Raw genomic sequence first — 23257 nt, forward strand, 5'->3', positions numbered from 1 at the left:
CCAAAGACGCTACCGGAGACTCTACGCCAGCTCCGAGCACCCCAAAAGCGTGCAAACTCCAGGTTTCTTTGAAGCCTAACACACAGAAGAAGAGGCAGGACGTTGCGGCAAGCTTACTTACTGTCCACTCGAAGGCTCCGCATTGACGCCGCATGACCGGCAGCTGAGAAGGCCTACCGATTCCGGCCACCGAAGATCATACGGACGATTGCCTTGATAGCATCGGGGTGACGTTCCGGCGCTTTCAATAGGGCAGACTACGCATGTTCGTGCGTTATATGTCCATGGTATCAGAAAAGCTAGGCTACAATACTTTGAAGCGATGAGAAAGCCGTTACATAGCAGAACTGACGGAAACACTTACTCGGAAACAAGAGAACAAGATACATCCAAGCAATCAAATGGAGTTGCGGCGAGCACTCCTCCCCCTGGTCTTACTCGCAGCTGGCTTACTCGCCTCGCCAATGAAAGGAGACGGAAGCAATCCATCTGCCTCGAACTTTTCCAAGAAGTTTATGGCTGCGTGATAGCCCGTTTTCTGGATCTCCTCAAACTTGCTAAACTGGAGAGTGCCATACTGTCCATGGTGTCAGCCGGGTCGCGTGATTTCTGGACAGCTATGTATACCTCTTGCACGGGCAGCTGCATGTATAAGCAACCCTTCGTGACCTTCGCTTCCTCGAGCGTCTTGACACTCGAAACGCTGGAGCGAAGTCAGGGCTCTCGACCTCTCCATAGGAAGGAAACACTTACTAAGCCAGACGCTGCTGCAGCTCCGTGATAGCGGGTATGTTGCGCGCATTGGAAAAAGGGTTCCAACGATTGATGAAGAGCCACACCCCGGATACGGAATCGCCGAAGTTGCGTGGAGAGTTGTCATCGATCTGTGGCGCCTGGTGAGAAACAAGAGGACACTGCGGTAGTGGTGGTTCTGAGTGCTTACCGAACCGACGTCAGAAGCGATAACAGCACTGGCACCCATGGTCATCATGGCGGAGACCTGGCAGTTATCATATCATTAAGCACCAATAAAGAAGGGGGTTGTATGGCTGTATACTGACAGGAAGATTGTCAACTGAGCAGCAGCAGCAGCAGCATCAATAGCAGGAACGGTATGGTGATGACGATGACGAGCTCACTGTATCCGCCATCCACGAGCATATTGCCGTTGTCGCATATAGGCGGGAGCAAGCCCACAAGTGTCATTGACGCACCTGAGGTTTCCCAGTGAGCTGTTCGACGTCATAACAGAAGTCATAGATCACTCACGAATGAATCTCCATGCATATCCAGTCTCGTGGATCTCCATCTGCGAAGGGTTGAGGTTGGTCGAATTGCAAAAGAAGGGTAACCACATGTCCTCAATGTGGAGATCGTAGAAGGCCTAGAGCAGAATACCAGTCAAAGAGAGTTTGCGGTCATCCAGACTTCTTCGAACCTTGTAAATCGAGCGGTTAAACTCGTGACCCTACAGGAGCACTGTTAGCCCGATGGGGCAGCTTAGCTGGAGCGGAAGATTTACCGTAGTGTATGCAACGATAGGATAAGTGACATCGGAGAGCATACGCCAGATGTTGCCCATCCTTGCGCTGAATTGCTTCGCCCTACCGGAGCTGGAGATGATGTCGCCTTCTCGAGCATACAGACCACCGATGAAGGCGCCGATACTGGTGCCTGCAACCTCACGTGAGCCCTCGCCGTGCCCGCAACTGCGCAACCGAGCTCACCTCCAACATGGTCCACAGGGATGCCGTAGTCTTCGAGAGCACGGAGGACGCCCTGGAACGAGGTAAACATGCATCTCCTTCACAGCATCTTACTGACGCACCAAGTGGGAGATACCCCTGGCACCGCCTCCGCCCAGAACAACACCGATCGACTTCCCACATATTCTCCTCGCTAACCTTGCGAAATCGCTCATGTGCGGGGGTCGTTGTGGGCGCGGATCGGACCGCGTTCCGCGGTACCTCTGAATCTCGCTTTGCACCCGGTCCTTCATCTTCTTCAGCGCAACTACGGCGGCAGGATCCTGGTGGGTCGGAGTGGTCCTTGCGGCGGATGGGTTGAGACCCTGGATGATCATGATAAGTAAGACATTGCGCAGCACGCATTGAACGTACGGGAAGTTCGACGTGGATATGTTGGTGTACCCATGGGCGGAGCTACAGAAATGTGAGCCGATATAGTGCGATAGGAACCATGAATCTATACCTTGAGCCACTCTCTCGTAGAGCCTGGAACAACCGAACGATCGGGATGGAGCAGGACAAGCTCCTTCCTTGCCGTAGTTTTGAGCGACAAAAGTAATCGCTCGTATTCTCCGATGCTAGGGTCGTCCCCCGTGCCCACAACCATGACGCAATCCGCCTGCGCAATGATTAGGAGGTGGATGGAGACAAAAACAAGCGTTCTGGCGTACCTGCCGTATGCATGTCTGTGTCCACGAGCTGCTCACAGCGGAATCCGCGATGTACAACACGATTCGATACTTCTGCTCTTGCTCCGTTAGCCATCCTGCAGCCTTCAGCTTACCCATCCGCGTGAACGCATGTCGTCCAAGGTGGTCGGAGACTGAGGCTTGGTTAAGAAAAGCCGTAGGCGCGCCGATGCCTTCGAGTGCGGCATGCAGCTTCCTTGCAAACGCGTCGATCGGGATGTTTCGGGACACGGGGAGCACTGCGACGTTCTTGAGATTGATGTTTCCGCGTGCGTGCTCCGCTGGCAGATTCTTATGTGAGGAGCCCAGCTCCGTCCGGACACGAGAGGCGATCATGCGAAGTAGCCTAATTACACTAGTCAGCAGAGCGCAACATCCAGAAGGGTTGGCCACTTACTGAGCTGTTGTACGGGGGTTCCTACACCATTAGGTCAGATAACACGGTCCATCATGCGGAGAAGCATCAACACACGTACCGGGAAGATATTGCATTGAACAGTGTACGCGGCATGCGGATGAGCTCCGTATCACGAATCGCATGCACCGTGTTCCTCCGGGGCGAGCTGGTAATGACATCCAACTCTCCGACAGTGTCGCCTTGTCCGTATTCAGCAGATATAGTAATGGCTCCGTTGTCCTTCTCCGTGATAGCGCGGAGACGTCCATTGATGACGATGTAGAAGCTGTCGCTCTCATCTTCAGGGCGCCAGAGCACCTGACCAGCGTTCACCTGCACCCAATCGAGCGAGCCATCGATGTGAAGGACTGTGATAGCTGGTTATTAGAGACAAAGGAGCGCAGCAAGCATTGACTTACCGAGAGGAGAGAGAAGAGATATCAGCCGCTTCGCAAGGGTGAGAAGAACAATCGGTCGTCGTTCAAGCAGCCGTTCCAAAGCGGGTGATGGCAAAAACCCGACATACGCGTCAGTCTTGGCCACGATGTCTACATACGACGCTGTCTGGCAAAGCGAAGCTATGGAGTATCAGTCTGGCTTCCTTTCGCTGTATGGCATCAGATAACTCAACAGAGGTAACCAGCGATTCCCCCGGGCTTCACAGTGAAGAGTGGCTTCTGTGACTTGTCCTTGTTGCTCCGGGCCTTGGCTGCGCCCTCCGCGTGGGAGCTACGAGAGCCGGCAGTGAACGTGGATTCCGAGCGCGACCAAGTACGATTTGGTACAGGTCTCGGCTGGGGCGCGTTGGGCTTCTGAGCCTTCTCCTGCTTCGCCGCCTTCTCCTTGTCGCTCGAAGCATTCTCAGCGGGAAGAATCATGTCCAAGAAACCGTCGATGACATAGAAAAGACCTGTATATATATATCAGGGTCGGGCTGAAGTGCGGAGAGACCGAGAAGACCTCACCGGTGTTTCTCTCGCCAGCCTTCGCCAAGATAGACCCCGCAGGAAAGAACAGAATTTCGACCTCGTTGTCTAAGTTGCTCAAGTATCCGTCGGTGCAGATTGAGGACGAGCTCTCCGTCCGACTACTGCTGGCATCATCCATCCCAACTTCGAGCAAGCTGAGAGATCCAAAGGATGACTTGAATCCTCCTGGACGTGAAATACCGCCCTCGCTAGGAGGGAAAGCGGGCGACGCCTCGACGGAGTCCCCGCCACTTATGGGAGGCTGGATGAGACCGATCGACTTGGCGATGCACGACATGACCGCTTCCTTCAAATCAAACTCTTCCGCTGTCAGACGCTGCATAGGAAGCTCGAGGGCGTAGGGACGAGGGCTAGGAGCCGCAGAGGAGCCGTTGCCGCTGTGGGTGCGCACAATCCCGTTGGGGCTCTCGGTGAGATCACCAGTAGAAGTGAGCAAATCGCCGGCCTGTACGAGGTGGCGAGAGCCGTGCGCCTTGAAGGGGGTTACAGGTGAGTACTTGGTGTTCACGCCCGCTCCTGTCAAGATTGGACCCGTTTGCGACTTAGGCTTCCTTATTTCCTGCAGGAACGAAGACTTGTCCGATGTGAGAGTGTCGTAAGAGAAGTAGTCGCTGCCGGTATCTGAGTCACTGGACATTGCTACGCCGTCGAATCGCTGGCGAAGCTGCCTCAGGCCTCCCTGGTAAAACGACTGCGGTAGTGGATGGCAAGCGATATCGTTGATCGCTTTCTCTGTCCGAAGAACCTCAGTCGTTAGTCCTAGATAGTTATGTGCCGCATTGAATGTGACACGAGAGAAGCGTGTGAGGATCACTATGTCAGAGATGGCAAGTCAAAATTGGCATGCGGCGGAAAGAAATCTGAATGACCTTGAACGATGTGCGCTGCTGCCTTGGGGAAATTCTTCGTCAAGCGCTGGAACGCCTCCGCTGGAATCACAGCTAACGTGCTATCTTCTGCGGCGCGTGCGACGACGCCGTAGTGACTCTGAGTCTCTGCTGTAGTAGACGCACTGGCGGGAACTCGACTAGAAGGAGGAAACGCTCCTGAAGGTGTCCTTGTGTAGCGGGAGTCCCGAGAGGTAGACCGTCCACGGGATGATCGAGGAGAAGTAACATCTGCTGCATGTATCGTGGAACCAGAAGACGATACAGACGCAGCGCGCGAACGGCGACCGGGTGTGAGCGGGACGGCCGTAAGGTCCAGCTGCGAAACGTCAGAGTTGGAACGATTCCGCAAAGGCGCGTGTGTTGTCGGTGAAGGGATGTGGCCATCCAGATGCTCATCCGGTCTGTCGCCGTCTTGCCAGCTCATCTTGACGTTCTCCGTGAAGAGACTGAGGATGGTAAACAGGCTCGACAACGTCCCTCCCGAGCCAACTTGGTTAAGAAGCTGGTATCCATTCATATCTTCCTCATCCCAGGCACCACTTGGACCGTGTTGAGTAGGCTGCCCAGTTTGTGCATACACTTGTACATTGCCGTCTATGACGCAATAGAAGCTCTTGTCCTGGTCGAGAGATAGAGTGTCGCCCGCAAGCAGCCTCCTGGTCTGGAGGTGCCTTGCAAGCTCGTGAAATACCTGCAGTCGGTGTTAAGAGACATGCATTATACGGGCAAACTAGGCTTGCCATACGTACTGGTTTCTCCAGGAATCCAAACACGCGTACTGCTTGTAAGAACTCGTCCAAATAGTTGTGGAAGTTGGCAGGTTGCTCGGGAGTATTCACATCGGGATGGAGTTCCTGCGCGTCTGCCTTGACCAAGGGAGGTTCCTTCAGTTGTGTGTACTTGTTCAAGTACCGGAATCGGATCCAGTAGTTGAGACCGACAGCGAAGGCCAGAAATAGCAGTGCAAAAGACCAGAAGTTGAGCTGTGGTGTGGAACAAGGAAACTCTCAGATCATGCAACGACAGGACACCATCGAGGAACCCTACCGTCAAGGTCATGGAATAGGAGAGGACGGCGTAGATGAACCTTGGGACAGTGATGGTGGCGAAGGCAGCCAGTGACTTTGCCCAAGAGAGAAGCCATACTAGAACATGGTTTGCATACTGGGTGAAAGTGGGAGAAGGTAATGTCGGGACGTACATATGACCCAGAAGAACGCAGACAACAACAGGATGAGCGGATGCCTGTCCCCCGACGCTCCTCCATCCACCGGTGAGTCCATGTCGGCAGTCTTCGGCGGGCTACGTCCGCAACTTGTAGTTGTGTTCGGTCCAGGAACGAGCAGGAGAAACGGAGTAGGGCAAGAAGGAGAGAAGAGGTTCGCGTCGTTGAGCTTCCAGCCACAAGAGCCAAGCATTCGTTGGCGCCCGATCATTGACCAAACGCGTCTTGCACGTGCGCACGTCGGTCCGATGTACCGCGACTACGCCTCCTCGCACAACGAGCACACAGTGACGACACTGCTACCCTCTTCTAGCTCACTGGAGCGTTGGATCGTTGACAAACGTGTGCACTGATAGCATACTGCCACTAACTGCGATCTATAATAGGCAAGAAAGCCGGTCACGAATCATGAGGCGAACGGGATGTAAGGGGCACTGAACATCGTACTACACTGGACGGTGGGCACAGGGACTGCGCCGCATTTCAGTCCACCAGGCCAAGGGCAGCATATACCGTCTCAGACTCATCGACATCACATGAATCAGAATATCCGGGTGAGTGATCGAAGTGAACAGATATTATTGACAGAAACAACGAATGATAGACAACCAACTAGCCACCAATGGCCGCTATGACGAGGTCCGCCGCCGCTTGCTGCTCCGCCCGCACGCCAACTTCGAGAGTCACGCCCTGCGCCTTCGAGTAGGTCATGCGACACCGTACGAGCACCTTTCCTCCGCCGCCACCGACGAGGCCCGAAAGTTGTAATGTGTGTACAGTAGGCGTCTGCGGCTCCTCGGTACCACCCAGTGGCTGCATGTTGAGGATCTCGATGACAGAGTTGCATGCAGCTACAAAGGAAGTTAGCTGACAAGAAGTAGCGGGGCACACAGGATACGAACGCACCCTTGAGAGACTCCATGGCGGGCAATGAGAACGTCTCCGTGAGAGAGACACCGCCGCGCATACGATCCCACTCGGACGCGAATGTAACGTAGCTCGGGATGATGTAGTCGCCGGCAGCGAGCTCCGTGTCCTCGAGCTGGTACTCATCCTCATAGCCCTCCTCCTCGGGCTCGCCAGTTGAGGGATCAAGTTCTTTGCTGACGAACTTGAGGATGCACTGGAAGGACGCCTGGACGTACTCTTCTGGCGTGTCGCGGGTGAAGGAGACGTACACGACGCCTGGCGAAGTGGCGGACGTGAGCGTGGGGATGGGAATGATGAAGTCCTCGGTGAGGCCCGAATCGGCCTGCGGTTGCATGATGACGGATACTTGCTCAAGGACGGTGTCGGGGATGGTGTTCGACACATTGAACTATGTGGAGGGTTAGGGTTATCGGAATGAACAACGAGGCTGATGCTGGCTTACCTGGAACACAACGTGCTCTTTGAATATGTGTTTGACGACAGACACTTGGTACTCGGTCTCACTCTCGGTGAGTGGAGATGGCGTGGAACTGCTGTTGAGCACGGGACCGTAGGATGCAAGTTCGGGGACCTCCGACAATTGCTGGGCGTAGTTGGACTGGGTCTCGGCAGCAGAGGGAGGAGGAGGAGTCGCCGCCTTGGATGACGAGGGAACGCCGATTGTCTCCAGAGTACTCGGACCTAATGAATGTCAACACGGGAAACATCAGGCATCGGAAGCAAAACCTACGGGCGGCGTCCTTGGAAGCCTGCTCTCGGCTTATTTTGGGTATGTCGGAAGCATCGAAAGGCTCGTCCAAAGAGTCCGGGTCGCTGATGTAGGAGACAAGCTTAGACTCCAGCGCAGAAAGGGAGTAGATAGATTCTACGAAACAGTTCATCAGCATACAGCCATCAGAGTAGCTCGCTTTCGAACTTACCCTCCTTGATGTAGGGCTGGATGAGTGGCTGTTCCTCATAAACCTTCAGGTAGAGGGCTGCGCGGTCCCGGACCTCATCGTCGACATCATCCAAGCACCTGTTGAGGAGGACGTTGATGCTCTTGCCCAGCTTCGCGTCGATGTTGTTCAAGCCAAACTTCGCCAGACTTGAGACGGCCGCCGCACGCACAGTAGCGTTCTCCAAGACGACCCGGTTGTAGATGAAACGGATGTACTTGGTCGGGTTTGGCGCCTTGGGGCCCTCAACGCCGAGCAGGTGCAGGATGCGGACTGACAACTTCGTGAATTCACAGTCCTCGATAAACTCGCAAAGGTGCGAGAGCGCCTGCTCCTTGCAGTCGGCGATGAACTTGATCATGTCGAACATCGCCTCGACTACCGCGCGCTTGAAGTCGTATCCGCCCTCGTCGCGAAGCACGCCAGAGAGGAAGGCAAGCATGGACTCGTGCTTGGCGGGGAACTTCAAGCAGAGCGAGCGAATGGCGTCGACGATGATAACCTTGAACTCGTCGCTGATCTCGCTCATGAAGCCGCTGATCTGCTTCATGAGGCGGTCGACCGAGGCCTCGTTGCCCGTCTTAAGGAGAGTGGTGATGGCATACGTAGCAACGCTGCGGTTGGGGTCTGAGATGAGGTTCTCCAGATCGATGTTGCATGCCGCGACGCTTGATGGGTGAGTGACAGCAAGAGCAGCAAGCGTACGAGTAGCCGCGAACTTGAGCGTAGACTTGGGCGAGGACAGGAACAATTGCAGAACTAGTAGAGGGAGTCAGTAATGCATTCGCGACCTCTTTATAAAGACTCACCAGCAATGGAGCGCGTCAGCTGTGTGGGGGTAACGTTCTTCATCTCGCAGATGACACGAGCAGCCTCGAGGTTGACCATGTCGCTCTTGTGACGAAGCCAGCCTTCCAGAAGGTCGAGCATCTGCCTTTGAACGCTGCATAGTGATATTGGTTAGCTATATGAACACAAACGAAAGGAAACATCACGCACTTAGGGTCCTCCTCCATGACCTTCGCCGCATACCGAATGAGCATGCACAGCGCCATCGGGTTCTTGAGCGTCGTACCCGCGCCCGACTTTCCCCCACCCAGCTGCTGGATCATCTTCGTCACGGCCATCCGATCCTGCTGTCTGATCAAGTACAGCAAGCCGAGCGAATGGTACTGCGTGATGTAGCTCGTTGACGGAATCGGCTGGTACCCCGTGTTCGCGCCGCTCGACGAAGAGCCCCAGCCGAGATATCCACTGCCAGATGATCCCGAGCCGAAGAAGGATGAAGACGACTTGGCGTTGACCGCCTCCTGCGCCTCGTTCACCCATCTCTTGACGACGTCCTTTGCGTCCGGGAAGAGGTGGTACGCGGAGACGAGGGCGGCGGAGGAAATGGACGGGTTCTTGTCGACGATAGCTGCCTTGAAGAAACGTTCCACACCTTGCGCCATGGATGGCTATATATCCTCGAACGTTGACCACTCGCTGCCATAAAGAGAGGACTAAAACTCACGTCAATAATCCGGGCGAGTGCACGGATCGCATTCGGGCGATAGATAACCTCCGAGTTGGGTTGCATATCCTTCATAATACTCGCCGTGACCATGATGACGTCCTCCGCGGTCAGTGCGAGTTCCTTGATCGCGAGGTACACCATTTGGCGGAGGGCACTCTGTTCGTTCAGCAGTATGAGATCCCTGCGTGCACCCATCAACCAAGCGAGGAACGGAGTAACGTACATCCTTATGCTGGAACAGCTTCGTTGTCCCAAAGAATAGCGTCGTCGCCTCCTGCGTATTGAACGTTTCGCCGACATAGAGGAGATACACGATGCGCGTGAGCAGAGCTCTGCACTTGCGCGGGCTGATGGGGGATTCATTGAAGACGCGGGCCTCCTGGATGACGGTCGTCTTGTTGTTGTAGTACGTGCTGAGTCCGCTCTCCTCGTCCTTTTTCGTGGCGAACGACATTGTGTAAGAAGAGACGTTGGGCGCGCCGGGAAGCACGACGTGGAAGGGTGGGTCCTTTGCAAGTGCTGACCGGCGCCCACATCATCGCGACCGCGCACTGCTCCACGTGGCTCATGCTCACAGCATACTCAACGCATCCGCTCAATTGGTGTAATGGCATAGATTAGAGCCTAAAGATGAGGAGCAGTTGTGCAGAAAGCCTACACAGCTCGCGATCACTCAATGTTTGTAATTCACAAACATCACAATATACTGTTTATACCGACATAACAGAGGCGACAAGCGCATGGAGGAGCAGAGACTCGAGGGAGAATCTGGGGGAATCAATATGATGATGAGTGTGCACACAATAATGAATACAACGATGATACCGCGTCTGGTCAACGACGTCGCCTTCTTCTCCGTCTATGCAGCGGCGTGCCGCAACCAACCAACTCCCACCCGCCCACCTCGCCCACCTGCGCGGAGAACTTGTCGTGCTCTCCAGAACATTGGCGACCTCTGCCCGTCCGCGTCACCGCCCGCCACCAGCCATCAACACCAACACCGGCCACCTCCACCCGGACCAGACGCGGCGCCCTCTCACTCCAGCGCGCCCTCAACGGGACCAACCGATGTCCTGGGTCGGTCTCCGAGGAAGTGGGGGAGAGAGGAAACAATAGCGAGATCCAGCAACGTGACGAGGTAAGATATAAGACGAGAGGAGAGAGAAAAGGAAGGAACGAGGGGATGACGCACAAGGCGTACAGTGGGAGTATTAGAGGAAATGGAAGCGAACCTAGAACATATACAGTGAATCATGAAGACGTGATGATGCGTGTACTGTGGGGGTAGGAAGTGGTCATCATGAAGTGAGGGGAGCAATCATCACGGAGTACGGCGCAAGGGGAATAATATCATGCGAGAGGAATGAGGCGGCCATCCTGTGGCGACCCCAGTAGGCCGCCGACGAGGAGGCTTGAAAGGAAACAGCGTCCGTACGATATAGAAACTTGACAGCCTTTGGAAGGGAATGGGTGCAGGTTCTTGAGACGAGCACCTAATCCACAGGTCGCGAGCGTGCGAGAGACTGGTCCGTTCGGCGAGGGGCGAGTGTACGGATTGCAAAGACTTGAAGCGCCAGCGACTGCCGTCCAATGAATGAAGGCGTTCTGAACCTGGTCGCCGGGTGCGTCCATCCACCACATGCACGCCTACCTCCCACAGCGTTCTCCCACAACCTGCGCATCCTCCACCCTCCCGACCGCGAGCGACGCGACCAACCGATAACGTATCCGACATCCGAGGCATCCATACCAGGCGAAAAACCTATACCGAGCGCTCCCATGCATCTGCCCTCCGCCCCCCATGCTCGGCCGGACCCGGACGTGCTGTAACCGCAACTCCCCCATCATACTTGGGGGAGACGTTTACCAGTTGTCTTCACCGCGGCGGGGCATGGAACGCTGGCCGACAGCACCGGCAGCAGCCTGCTGTTGGCGAGTGTGGGAGCGCAGCCTGAGCCAAGTAAGTAAAGGTGGGCGAACCTTAAGTTGCGCCGTGGACTCACATCCTGTCGTTGCCTCTGTCGTCTTCACCCTCCTGGAGAACCTTGCGCCTGCCAGCGGTGGCCTTGTTACTGGAGCTGGCACCTTCGTCCATGGCGCGCTGCATGCTCCAATCGAAGACGTAATCGTACTGGTAGCCCTCGCGAACGAAGAGGTCGCGGAAGAGCTTGCGCAGGTACGAATAGTCTGGCTTGTCGTCGAAACGGAGCGCGCGGGTGTAGTTGAGGAAGATACCGAACTCGTTGGGGAAGCCACGACACAGCAGGTCAGTAGGCGTCGTCATCTTCTTCTCCATGATCCGGTCGTACTTCTGCTTCTTGGTCGCAGCCTTCAGACCCTGCCAAGGGAGAGAGCCGCGGAGGAAGTACATGAGAACATATGCCAGGGACTCCAGATCATCCCGACGAGCCTGCTCGACACCCAAGTGGGTGTTGATAGAGGTGTAACGAGCGGTACCCGTGAGATTCTTGTTCTCCCTGTAGGGAATGTGAAGGTGAGTCTTGGGGTCCCTGTACTTCTTCGCCAGACCGAAGTCGATGACGTTGACTTGGTTGCCACGCTTTCCAATGCCCATGAGGAAGTTGTCGGGTTTAATGTCACGGTGAATGAAGTTGCGGGAGTGAATGTACTCGATGCGGGAGATCTGCAATGACGTGGCGTCAGACAGTCCGATAAGCAGCAGCGGAAGTATCAACACGCATAACATACCAACTGATCGGCCAAGAGGAGGACAGTCTTGAGACTGAACTTGCGGTGGCAGAAGTTAAACAGGTCCTCGAGCGAGGGTCCAAGGAGGTCGATGACCATGGCATTGTAATCGCACTCTGTCCCAAACCAACGGACAAAGGGAACACCAACGCCACCGGCAAGGGTCTTGTACACTTTGGACTCGTACTCGAGCTGGGGGTGTTTGGCCTTGACGGACTCAAGCTTGATGGCGACTTCTTCGCCTGAGATGATGTTGATCCCAAGGTAGATGTCACCTGCAACAACATACAGCTCAATGAATACGCCACAGTCGTCGCAAAACCAGGGTGCGCACCAAAGGAACCCGAGCCAATCTTCTTGCCCAACCTGTACTTTCCACCAACACGGAGGTCGAGGCGGTGCGATGATGAGTCGGCCATCGATATTCAGATTAAGGTGGAGGAGCGTTCTGGGGACGAGGAGAGGTGAGTACAACAAGCTCGCGAGAGACGGGAAGAGAGAGGGAGGAAAGGAATGGAAGCAGGTGGGGTTTAAGAGGGTAAGAGGGTGAGGGTTGGGGTGAGGCCGAGTTGACAAGCAAGCGATCCTGGGAACGCCGGGCACAGCATCGGCGCAGCCGCCTTACGAGGAGGGGCCCGAGAGGGATGCGTACGCGTGCTCGGAGTGCTGCAGGGATCTTTACGTGCGGTGGCGTGGCCGGCTGGGTGGCAGGTGCAAGGGGGAGGCTACCGCGAGGCCGGGACGGGGAGGGCGGGGAGATGGCTGATGGACACAACATGAAGCAGAAAGAGGCTTACCTGGAGTATGAGGAAGTGAAGAAGACGGGGAGGAGGTCGAGGAAGGAGAAGCGGGAGGATGAAGGAGTATATATGGAGAGAGGAGGGGGGTCGAGTACAAGGGCAGGAGAAAGAACAGAGGAGCGTCGCAGCCCAGGTGGCGGGCTGCCCGTGGGAACATTGGCTGTTGGACACAGCCGCCCAGAAACCACGCCACCATCTCATCGATCGCTTCTCCTTCCTCCTCCACTTTCGCTTCACCTGCACTCGTCCTCTCGCGCATCTTGCTCAACCACCGTCCGCACTTGCTCGCTCGCCAGCTCTCTCAGCTCCTTCAGATGCCCCAGTTCCCAGCCACGGTCGCCTGCGCACACACGCCTGCGTCTTCCAGAAATGTCTCGGACTCTGGGCCTCGCCCAGCGTCTCCTAAATTCATCCACGGCATCTAATCGTCTTGCTCCGCCCATCCTCCTCTGGCCAGCCCCACCTCGGAGGCTCGTCGACTCTGCTGTCTCCTGAGTAACTACGCCCGCAATGTGCCTCCGACCTCGACCATGCTTGACAAGCATCTCAAGCCGCACACTCCGCGGCGCGCAACTCAATTGGGACCGAGCTTCTGCCGGCGAAGACACCTTGCCCGCATGCTTCTGTCCTCCGACCGGCTGACTGTCGCCCGGGCGGCGCAGCGAGGGCTGTGAAGCTGTATCCGGATTCCTTGGCAGGCCTCATGGTCCCGGCTCATGGTCCCAGTCATCCCTCCGTCCATTCGTAAGGTTGCATCTGAATCTCGTCCTCCAGCCATCTCTCGGTCAATCGACGCCATGTTCCCGGAGGTCGGGGACTTTTGCCTAGCTCACTTGAACAAGCTCCTTCGTTGCCGCCTTTCCTACGTGACTTGAGATCTTCTTCGTCACCATACAGTGAGCGATGTCTCTCGCCTTGTCCTCGGCAAGCCAGCCACCTCGTCGGACGACGCTTCCTTCCCCGACTTGCCCGGTCGCGCCGGCCCTGGTCTGCAGAATCAGGAACGCAGCTGAGTCGCCACCTTCTGTGCTGTCTGGCGTCGCGATGCCATCCGTTGTTCACGACCATTCGTGAACGGTTCTCCTGTTACCTCATCCATTTCAATCATGTGGAGTAATGTTGGAACAATATGATATGTATGGAAGGGCGTGTACGTATCAAAGTTCCCATGTCAGGGGTGATGTTTCTTGTACTCGAGCTTGCCACCTTGTTCAACTTGTCATGTTCATGTCCTTGCTCAGAGTCTCTTGGACACAAGATGAGGCAGCTTAGCCTTTTGATGTCTAGCAGTTGTGACGTACAAGTACAAGTATATATACAAGGTGATTCCCCTGCAACATGCACCAGAACGAAGAAGTGCAGCAACTCCAGGCAGAGATGTTTAAAGGTCAGCTCGATTGTCGACGATGGTTTGAGCATGTGAGGCTTCGCTTCACGCATGAAGGGCATTGGTGCAGCCGAGTCTGCGACACAGGTCTGTTCTGTTCCCGCACCCGCACCCAGTGGAATTCAACAGCGACAGTTCGGCATCGGCGACGGGACATGTAACTTTGTAAGTATGGTCGCCAGAACGTTTCAACCCGTTGTAAGTGGCTAGTTGATGCCGTGCATAGCAACGGGCGCTGTCGCTGCAATCGAACTTCTTACCAACTTGCTGCAGCCAGACTCATGCTTGTGAGGAAGCAAGCACGTTGGTAGTACTGAGCGCAGGTATTGAAGGCAGCAGAAGTGTGTATGTTCGACGCGAGATGCAGGAAAGAAGGGAGGTGCGCCTGGCGCCGAGCGCAGTGTGTAGTGATGGACCAAGATGCGAGCGGCTATAGACGGCCGGAGAGGGAGCGTGACAAGAAAGGTGCCGAGTGCAACTGAGCGATCTTCCGTTCACAGCCCAGCCCTCCCTCTTCCTCCAACTCCCACCTCCCCGCCCCGGGCCTCGTCTCTCTCTGCGTTCCCTGGCGGTTTCGTGTGCAGAGCAGACAGTCACTCCTTCAGAGACACACTCTTTCCCGATTCTTCGGGCTCACCCTCCCTCCAGGCCCCCGGCCCTCCACTCACACAACTCCCAGACATGGCTTATCACCAGCAACACGATCCCTACGCGAACGCGTTCCCCGAATACCCACCCGCCAATAACACGGCCCCAAACTATGCCTATCCCCAGCGACAGCCCGCGCCTCAGCAGCAGCAGCAACAGTACCAGCAGCATGACTATTCGTTTGACAACCAGTCCGGCTGGGACGCGAAGTCTACCAAGTCCTACCAGAGCAGCTATGCTGGCTCCCAGGCACACCTCAATCCCTACGAGATGAGCCAAGTCTCCGTCCCCCCGATGCCCAACATGCCGTACCAGGCCCCTCCTGGCAACTATCCTCCTCAGCAACGCCCCGGCATGATGCACCAGCAAAGCAGCGGCTACTCCGTCGCACGCGAGAAGCTTATGAAGCGGCGGTCGGTGCGCCAGGTCGAGCTGCAGCAGGGCAACCTTGTGCTCGACATGGACGTCCCGACGCACATCGTCCCGAAGAGCATGGACAAGGCCGAGGAAATGACCAAGCTCCGCTACACCGCCGCGACGTGCGATCCAGACGACTTCATGCGCCAGAAGTACACGCTCCGTCCGTACCTCATGGGCCGCCGCACGGAGCTGTTCATCGTAATGACGATGTATAACGAGGACGAGGTGCTGTTCTGCCGCACTATGAACGCGTACGTGCCCTATTGTCGCTATCGGTGGCGGGAGCAGTTTGTTTAATGGAAGCGTGTCATTGTAGTGTCCTCAAGAACATTGCACATCTCTGCAGCCGGACCAAGTCCAAGATGTGGGGTCCGGAGGGGTGGAAGAAGGTCGTCGTCTGCGTCGTGTCCGATGGACGGAACAAGGTCAACAAGCGCACCCTCCAGGTGCTCACTCTCGTACGTATTCTTCGCACGGTTCATATCGATGTTCAGTTCATGAACACGCGCGCAGATGGGGTGCTACCAAGAGGGTATCGCCAAGGACTCGATTGGCGGCAAGGACGTGACTGCGCACATCTTTGAGTTAGTCCGCTCTCACACTTATGAACTTCTCTGGCACTATCTGACATCTCGGTAGGTACACTACCAACGTGGTCGTTACGGACCGTGGTGAGGTCTCGCAGGGTGCTTGCCCTGTGCAGGTCATCTTCTGCTTGAAGGAACAGAACAAGAAGAAGTTGAACAGGTCAGTGATTATCCGTCTTCGCAGCGGAGATCGTGCTCATGGCGGCCGTCAGTCACCGTTGGTTCTTCAACGCGTTCGGCCCTCTGATCCAACCCAATGGTCAGTAGCTCCGTGGTGTGGCGTGTTAAGCATTTGGCTCACTCGTTGTGTAGTTTGCATCCTGCTTGATGTCGGAACGAAGCCGACCGGCACGTCGATCTACGAACTCTGGAAATGTGAGCTTGTTCGGCACGGATGCCTGAATAGCGTGTTGACAGCGTGTGCCAGGTTTCGACAAACACTCTGGCGTTGGTGGCGCATGCGGAGAGTACGTGCTCGATATCGTATCTTCTCTGGTTGGAAGCCGTTCGCTGACTGTTCCATGCAGGATCTGTGTCGATACCGGCAAGGCCTGCTCTCTCTTGCTGAAGAGCCCGCTCGCGGCCTCGCAGAACTTCGAGGTGCGATCATGTTCCCAGTACTATCTAGATAGACGGAGAACTAAAGAGACGTGGTATACAGTACAAGATGTCCAACATTTTGGATAAGCCGCTTGAGAGTGTCTTCGGCTACATCTCTGTGCTCCCTGGTGCCTTTAGTGCCTACCGCTACAAGGCGCTCCAGAATGGCCCCGATGGCAAGGGTCCCCTCGCATCTTACTTCAAGGGCGAGGCCATGCACGGCGGAGGCAGTGATGCTGGACTGTTCGGTGCGCAGACAACCGATTCCCCATCGTGGTGCAGATACTGACTGGTTGCTGCATCCTGATAGAACGTAACATGTACCTCGCTGAGGATCGTATTCTTTGCTTCGAGATCGTCACCAAGAAGCGTGAGGCCTGGCGGTACGTTTCGCTGTATGTGTATGATATAAACTCAACTGACAATCCCACACAGTCTCCAGTACGTCAAGAGTGCGAAGGCCGCGACCGATGTGCCCACTACTGTTCGTTTCCTAAACATTCCTTCCCTCTGGCCCGAACTGATAGCGGTTCCAGGTTCCCGAGTTCATCTCACAGCGTCGTCGTTGGTTGAACGGTTCCCTGTTTGCTTCCGTGCATGCCACCGTGTTCTGGTTCCGCATCTGGACTTCTGGCCAGGGCTTCTTCCGCAAGATTATCCTCCAGATCGAGTTCATCTACAACGCCGTCCAGCTCTTCTTCACCTGGACTTCCCTCGCCAACTTCTACCTTGCATTCTTCTTCGTGAGTTCTTCCGCGCCTGGTTTTCCTCTATCGGGGACTAATGTGCCCCATCTTGCTGCCAGCTCGTGTCCTCGGCAACGTCTGGTTCACAGGATGCTTTCAACTTCCTCGCGGACGGCGCTGGTGCCGAGGTCTTCGAAGTGTTCCTCAAGCTTTATCTCGGTCTTCTCTTCATCATTTTGGTCTGTTCGCTCGGAAACCGGCCGCAGGGTTCGAAGTGGACGTATTCGATCTGTATCGTTCTCTTCGGTCTTTGTAACGTCATCACGCTTTGGTGCGCTGCCTACACCGTCTACTTGGCCGTCCCGCATACACTCGACGGCTGGAAGAACTTCCCCAAGTATGTGCATGCCTCCATTGACTGTATGAATTGTTCGCTGACGAGTCATGACAGCCTGGTAGAGACTAACGCGGCCTTCCGCGACATCGTCATCTCACTTGCTGCGACATACGGTCTCTACTTCATCGGCTCGTTTATGCACTTTGAGCCTTGGCACATGTTCACCTCGTTCATCCAGTACATGTTCTGGTTGCCTAGCTGTACGTACTCCTTCGGATTCATGTTTGACACATGCTGAGCACTCTTCGGTTCACCAGACGTCAACATTCTCAGTATGTACAACTCCGGTCACTATTGAAGCGCCTCGCTGACTGTCATTTCACAGTGATGTACGCCATGTGCAACCTGCACGATGTCACCTGGGGTACCAAGGGTGACAACGGCTCATCCAAGGACCTTGGTGGCGCCAAGAAGGTGAAGGGCGAGGACGGCAAGGAGATGATGGAGGTCGAGCTTCCAACAGCCCGCGACGATGTCGACCAGGTCTGGGCAGCGTCCCGCACCGCGCTCTCGTACAAGCCCCCTGAGGAGAAGGAGCACCGCGACGCTGCGACGAAGCAGGCTGACCACGACCGCAACAGCCGAACGAACGTCGTCCTTGCCTGGGTCGGCACGAATATCATCATGATCCTCGTCTTCACGTCCTCGGCGTTCACGAAGTGGGTCAACGAGCATGTGGCGACGACGAAGGACGCGAACTTCAACCCTTACCTCACCTTCCTCTTCTACTGTTTGTAAGTGCTGCCTCGTCTTACTGTTGTTCATCTGCGTTCGAGCTCACCCGTGTTGTACAGGGCTGGTCTGTCCGCCATCCGCTTCGTCGGCTCCACCGTCTACCTCCTCCTCCGTCTCGTCGGATTCTGATCCCTAATTATTACTATCACCTTCTAACTTCCACCTTCGCTACATACTTTGGATACGCAGCTCAGCTTCCCACGGTGGATTGGTGGAATAGTCGTCGACGTAGAGCCTGGAAATTCTGCGCACTGTTTTGGAGTCTCAACGATTCGCTGTATCTTGTTTGTACGTATATGTTCGGTGTTCTTCACCCCCTCCGCCCCTGCCCCCGCCCTCTCCCCTCGTTCGCGGATCCGTCAATATCGCGCGTATACGTAGTTGTGGGTCGCTGGCTCGGTGCACATATTACTAACGTAAAGTGGTACTTAGTCTGGCGGACATGATGCGATCGAATTGTTTCTAGTATGCTATTGAGTGAAATGTACTTTGGAGGCCTCGGTATACCCCCCTCTGACGACCGACAGGTAAAATGAGATTGCAAAGGTGTACGAACATGCATAGTAGGGTATCATTCGCGATTAGGATCATCTCAGCTTCGCAGAGCGGCCAAACTACGACATCAGTGCCACCTCCTCCCAACCCTGAACAGACTCTCCCAGACCCATGTCCTCAGGAAGTGTATTCCAAGAAGACTTCCCAAGAGCGCGCACATGCTCCATGAGGTCGTTGGCGCACCGGTCGCACAACTCACCCGAGGCGCACTTGTCCTCTATGATCTTCCGGCACATCGAGACGCTGATCTTGAACGGATTCTGGTAGTAGCTGTCGTTCGCGGTGAAGACGTGTGTACGGTGGTCGTCCCGTTCGGGGGCGAACGAGTCGGGGCAACTGTCTGGCATGCTGCAACCCAGAGCGGGCGCGTTTGCGTTCACGAAATAGAACATGTGCATGAAGGTGGTCATCTCTGCTGTGAAGCGGATGCGTGCTTGCAGGCAGTGCTGCAGGTCATCGCTCGAGAGCACTTCTACCACTCCGTCTGCCCGCGGGAGTCCGCTGAGGAGAACGGGGACGTCCAGTTGGCAGCAGAGGAAGAGCGCAGTGGGGCGCATGCGGTCCTGCCCCGTGATGCGGAAGAGGTTGGCAGCCTCGATGGGGTTGATGGCGAGATCGCTCATGATACCTCCCGTGCTCCCGTGCTCTGTCCACAGATCGTGCCACACGGTGTAGGTGTCGGTGAAGATGGTGCCTAGCCACTTGATGGCGGCGGTGAAGATGTGGGGAAGCTCGTACTTGTCGGCGAGACGAGCGAGGGCTGCGTATATATTGAACTTTGCACACTCAATTACAGACTCTATTGAACTGGAAGGATCATATCCGGACGTCAGATCTCGTTGCATCTAGGTATGATGGGACAACACGCACCTCAACCCATCGTATAACGCGTGCAGAAGATGTCGGAAGTCATGGGAGGAGTCCGGGACCCGCACCACTGGACATCCATCGTAAAGCTCCGCTGCAGCTTGATCATCGGGCTGGGCAAGTGTGAAGAGCCCGCTAAACACCTCAGAGTGGCGGGAGAGCAGGCCGCGGTGAACCCGGAAGGCCGTATCCTGGGCTACGACAACCACGTTGCCGTCCTCCAACCAAAGGTTCGAATCCTTGATCATACTCGCAGAATCTATTGACATGCAGTTTCGATGAATTCGGGTTGCGTTATCGTCGCAGAAAAGTGTGGAGTATTGTGCAAGTACAGGGTTGCCGCAGCATCAAGCTCGATGCAGACGCAGGCATTGCACCCGTACACGTGAACCTGCCCAATCCGCGTAACATCCGTCTCTTCCGTCATGTACGACTTCTCTCTGGGAGGCGATAAGTCGATACCTGGGAAGTCCGAAAGACAGTAGGCGTACCTGATAAAGTCGACGTCCGGCGGCTGGGGCTGCCGCCGCTGCGAACTGTCTCGGACATGTCATACATATGCTGTAGCCACAGCCCAGTTGTCGAACGTTCAAATAGCAGTCCAATGTCCATGCACTTGAAGCAAGCGTTTTGACCGGTCATTTATCATGATCCGGGCAGGTACGGAGGTGTCAGAGAATGAATGCGACGGAACGGAACGCAGATGGAGGTCAGGAGACAGTGACACCATGCGGCGGAACACCCAGTCCCGCCGCGTGAGTCGCAGTCGCACGTCGCGGCGGGCGTGAGGCGTGAGGGGAGAGAGCACGGGAGCGCACACGCCGGGATCGGGAGTGGTCCCACCGAGGGACAGGCCGCCACAAACCCCAACGCGAGCAGCCAGCATGCCTCGTACCACCCGGCCACGTCCACCCGCGCAGCCGCCCCTTCGCGCCTCGTCCTATTCCCGCCGTCGCAAGAATCGCATTAGAAACCGCGCGACGCGCACGAATAGGAGCACGCGGCTTGTAAAGTGACACCAGCTGCACGCCCCCTTGCAAGCTGCCGCCTGGGACGAGTTCGGCTGCTGTGACCCCATCTCCCTCGGCTACTCGGGCTCTCTCCTCATCATCTCGCGGGCGTCGGTATATACGCTCCCGTGCTCTCCTCGTGCTTCTTGGCTTGCTGCATTGACTCCGGTGCAGATCCCATTGCTTCTCGATCCGCCGACCACAGACCTTGGAACTACCACTACCCCGCATACCGAGGCACAGAACCATACCCCACCGATGCCAACGACTATGGCTACTGCAGGACCGTCGCTGCCCACCGCGAAGACTATCCAGGTCGACACGCGCGGCGCGATGATACTGGACGAGGAGTCGCCTGAGGTACGTCCTTCCGTGCACCTCGAGTCAGGAGACCATCTTCTCAGATTCTCCCACATGTGCTCCCCCTGCCGATCTGCTGTCCCTTCCCGTTGCTGCTGCGTGGATCGCTGTGCTTCGTGCCGTTGACGCGGACAGACGCGCGATAGTCGCGGTATCTACTTTCCTAACTACATCGAGCCCGTATCACACATCGCCGTCGACGTGCGTACTCTTCCTTCTTCTCGCGTGCCGCTGCGCAGCTGAGGACCTAAACTGTGCTTGCAGATTGGCGGGTCATTAGCCAAAGTCATCTACTTCACGCGATCGACGAACCCGCCGTCCTCTCCTTCCCAAATTGCGACACGCGGATCTTCACCAAGTAACAGCCTTACCCCGCTATCGTCCTCCCCAAGCAAGGACAGCCCCATATCCTCACCGCCGACGAAGCACAACGGAATCAACCACAATGGGATCAACAAGGGCGCGTTGACCCCTGCCGTGCTTGAGCATGGCAACGGACATGGAGTCTACCTTGACACGGTCTCGCGCGATGCTCCTGAGTCCACCCCTGCATCCGCTTCATCTACGCTCAACGGTACCGCGACCACCTCGCTCTCCCCTGAGTCACTCAACCCCAATTATCTACACGATTCGCTTCTGCGCCGTGCATCCGTGCAGCACTTCCCCGGAGGCTCGCTGAACTTTGAGAGGTTCGAGACGGAGCACATCGAAGACTGCCTGGCCTTCATCCGCGCATTGATCGAGCAGTCAGCCGAGGTCAACGGGGTTCCGCTCGAGGAGATGCGGCGCGGCGTGAAGATTATCGCGACAGGCGGCGGCGCGCATCGGTTCTTCGACCTGCTCGCGGAGGAGGTCAAGGTTGAGGTGCACCGCGAGGACGAGATGGCATGTCTGATCGAGGGTCTGAAGTTCATCACGCTCATCCCGGACGAGGTGTACTACTTCTCCGACGAGCTCATCCACTCTGTCTCTCATCCTCAACAAGCACCGCTGGAGAGGCCGAGCCCGGACCCGCCCAAGTATGCGGTGACGTTTGTGCAGGATCCTGTGCCGCAACTCCCGTGTTTGCTGGTGAACATCGGCTCTGGTGTGTCGATCGTGAAGGTCAATGAAGACGGGTCGTTTGAGCGTGTGAGCGGAACTAGTCTGGGAGGAGGGACGCTATGGGGTCTTCTCAGCATGCTCACACCTGCAACAACCTTCGACGGTACGTCGCACATATCGTAGTGGCAGAACGTGCGCCCGCTCACTAGAATGCAGAGATGCTCGAGCTGTCGGAGAAAGGTAACAACGAGACGGTGGACATGCTCGTCGGTGATATTTATGGGTCAGACTACTCCAAGCTCGGGCTGAAGTCGACCATGATCGCGAGTACGTTCGGAAAGGTGTTCAAGAAGAAGGGCGGTCAAAAGGGCACATTCAAAGCCGAGGACATCGCAAAGTCGCTGCTGTATGCGATCTCGAACAACATTGGACAAATCGCGTACGTGCTATTCCCTGCAGCTTAATCTCCATTGCGGCGCTGCATTCGCCGCGGCTGTTCTCGGTGCCGCTAGCCTCTAACTAGTGGCGTCTATGGCGGGTCCAGGGCATCAGCAGTTTGGCTAACTACCGCGCCGATCATCCTTCTAGATACATGAATGCGGAAAAGTACAACTTGGACCGAATATACTTTGGTGGATACTTCATTCGAGGTACGTCACCCGTGTCGCACCGCATACGTCGACGGCGAGTATTGCGGTGGCGCGCGCAGCGTCGCTAACGAGGATATCTGTAACTTGGCAGGTCATGCGGCCACTATCAGCACATTATCGTATGCTATCAGGTTCTGGAGCAAGGGCACGAAACGCGCGCTGTTCCTTCGGCACGAAGGCTTCCTGTGAGTGTCTGGGATTAGCGTCTGGGCAAGACGTGTGCTGATCTGCATGTGCTTTGTTCGTGCTACTTTCACCGGGGCGCCCATGCCTATGCTTTACGTTCTCGTTCGGCGTTACAGTGGGGCAGTCGGGGCTTGGATAAAGAACATTGGCGAGGGAGAGTCGGAAAGTTGAAGTCGCCGCGGCGGTCACCCGGCTGGGGTGGCACGGGTAGGCAGGGAGTACGGTTCCAGGATAACTAATCACGGCGAGCGGATCTAGTAACGTACAGTATGTGTAAGTATAATCCGACATGCG

General features: G+C 56.0%; 7 protein-coding genes across 7 annotated transcripts; 2 read left to right on the forward strand and 5 right to left on the reverse strand.

Annotated features, from left to right (window-relative positions):
- Positions 1 to 5: 5 nt before the first annotated feature.
- Positions 6 to 6032, reverse strand: L226DRAFT_607414 (patatin-domain-containing protein). Its single transcript, XM_067685801.1, has 24 exons — positions 5915 to 6032; positions 5761 to 5858; positions 5463 to 5696; positions 4693 to 5404; positions 3800 to 4636; positions 3466 to 3744; positions 3254 to 3412; positions 2914 to 3202; positions 2835 to 2855; positions 2420 to 2783; positions 2212 to 2367; positions 2121 to 2162; positions 1829 to 2071; positions 1728 to 1779; positions 1523 to 1674; positions 1439 to 1468; positions 1270 to 1384; positions 1140 to 1214; positions 1062 to 1075; positions 944 to 1000; positions 754 to 884; positions 628 to 703; positions 365 to 577; positions 6 to 312 (listed from the first exon to the last, which is right to left on the reverse strand). The coding sequence occupies exons 1-23, from the start codon at positions 5994 to 5996 to the stop codon at positions 398 to 400; spliced, it is 4398 nt and encodes a 1465-aa protein (XP_067542827.1). The 5' UTR covers positions 5997 to 6032; the 3' UTR covers positions 6 to 312; positions 365 to 397.
- A 332-nt stretch (positions 6033 to 6364) lies between these two features.
- On the reverse strand, positions 6365 to 9908 carry L226DRAFT_20985 (coatomer subunit gamma). The gene is made up of 9 exons (XM_067672905.1): positions 9546 to 9908; positions 9320 to 9478; positions 8806 to 9263; positions 8616 to 8749; positions 7789 to 8565; positions 7599 to 7733; positions 7311 to 7549; positions 6845 to 7256; positions 6365 to 6789 (listed from the first exon to the last, which is right to left on the reverse strand). Exons 1-9 carry the CDS (start codon positions 9774 to 9776, stop codon positions 6551 to 6553), a joined length of 2784 nt encoding a protein of 927 aa, XP_067542828.1. The 5' UTR covers positions 9777 to 9908; the 3' UTR covers positions 6365 to 6550.
- Positions 9909 to 11321: 1413 nt separating this feature from the next.
- L226DRAFT_450736 (casein kinase I) lies at positions 11322 to 12450 on the reverse strand (the record flags this gene model as incomplete). The annotated part of the gene is made up of 3 exons (XM_067674969.1): positions 11322 to 11966; positions 12032 to 12306; positions 12366 to 12450. The coding sequence occupies 3 exons, from the start codon at positions 12448 to 12450 to the stop codon at positions 11322 to 11324; spliced, it is 1005 nt and encodes a 334-aa protein (XP_067542829.1).
- A 518-nt stretch (positions 12451 to 12968) lies between these two features.
- L226DRAFT_20981 (uncharacterized protein) lies at positions 12969 to 13466 on the reverse strand. Its single transcript, XM_067672904.1, has one exon. The coding sequence runs from the start codon at positions 13374 to 13376 to the stop codon at positions 13065 to 13067; it is 312 nt and encodes a 103-aa protein (XP_067542830.1). The 5' UTR covers positions 13377 to 13466; the 3' UTR covers positions 12969 to 13064.
- Positions 13467 to 14747: 1281 nt separating this feature from the next.
- On the forward strand, positions 14748 to 18842 carry L226DRAFT_528450 (chitin synthase). Its single transcript, XM_067679362.1, has 17 exons — positions 14748 to 15537; positions 15603 to 15744; positions 15800 to 15870; positions 15926 to 16033; positions 16086 to 16132; positions 16186 to 16248; positions 16301 to 16340; positions 16401 to 16473; positions 16535 to 16721; positions 16784 to 16856; positions 16909 to 16957; positions 17010 to 17216; positions 17279 to 17556; positions 17611 to 17756; positions 17814 to 17828; positions 17882 to 18290; positions 18351 to 18842. Exons 1-17 carry the CDS (start codon positions 14900 to 14902, stop codon positions 18418 to 18420), a joined length of 2616 nt encoding a protein of 871 aa, XP_067542831.1. The 5' UTR covers positions 14748 to 14899; the 3' UTR covers positions 18421 to 18842.
- A 63-nt stretch (positions 18843 to 18905) lies between these two features.
- Positions 18906 to 19982, reverse strand: L226DRAFT_541654 (uncharacterized protein; the record flags this gene model as incomplete). Its single annotated transcript, XM_067682077.1, has 2 exons — positions 18906 to 19653; positions 19717 to 19982. 2 exons carry the CDS (start codon positions 19980 to 19982, stop codon positions 18906 to 18908), a joined length of 1014 nt encoding a protein of 337 aa, XP_067542832.1.
- Positions 19983 to 20790: 808 nt separating this feature from the next.
- L226DRAFT_21107 (fumble) lies at positions 20791 to 23176 on the forward strand. The gene is made up of 7 exons (XM_067672917.1): positions 20791 to 21083; positions 21219 to 21284; positions 21348 to 22290; positions 22344 to 22566; positions 22716 to 22777; positions 22869 to 22962; positions 23080 to 23176. The coding sequence occupies exons 1-7, from the start codon at positions 20982 to 20984 to the stop codon at positions 23132 to 23134; spliced, it is 1545 nt and encodes a 514-aa protein (XP_067542833.1). The 5' UTR covers positions 20791 to 20981; the 3' UTR covers positions 23135 to 23176.
- Positions 23177 to 23257: the final 81 nt, after the last annotated feature.

The sequence above is a fragment of the Lentinus tigrinus genome, assembly GCF_003813185.1.
Source record: "Lentinus tigrinus ALCF2SS1-7 unplaced genomic scaffold L226scaffold_1, whole genome shotgun sequence".
Taxonomy (NCBI): domain Eukaryota; kingdom Fungi; phylum Basidiomycota; class Agaricomycetes; order Polyporales; family Polyporaceae; genus Lentinus; species Lentinus tigrinus.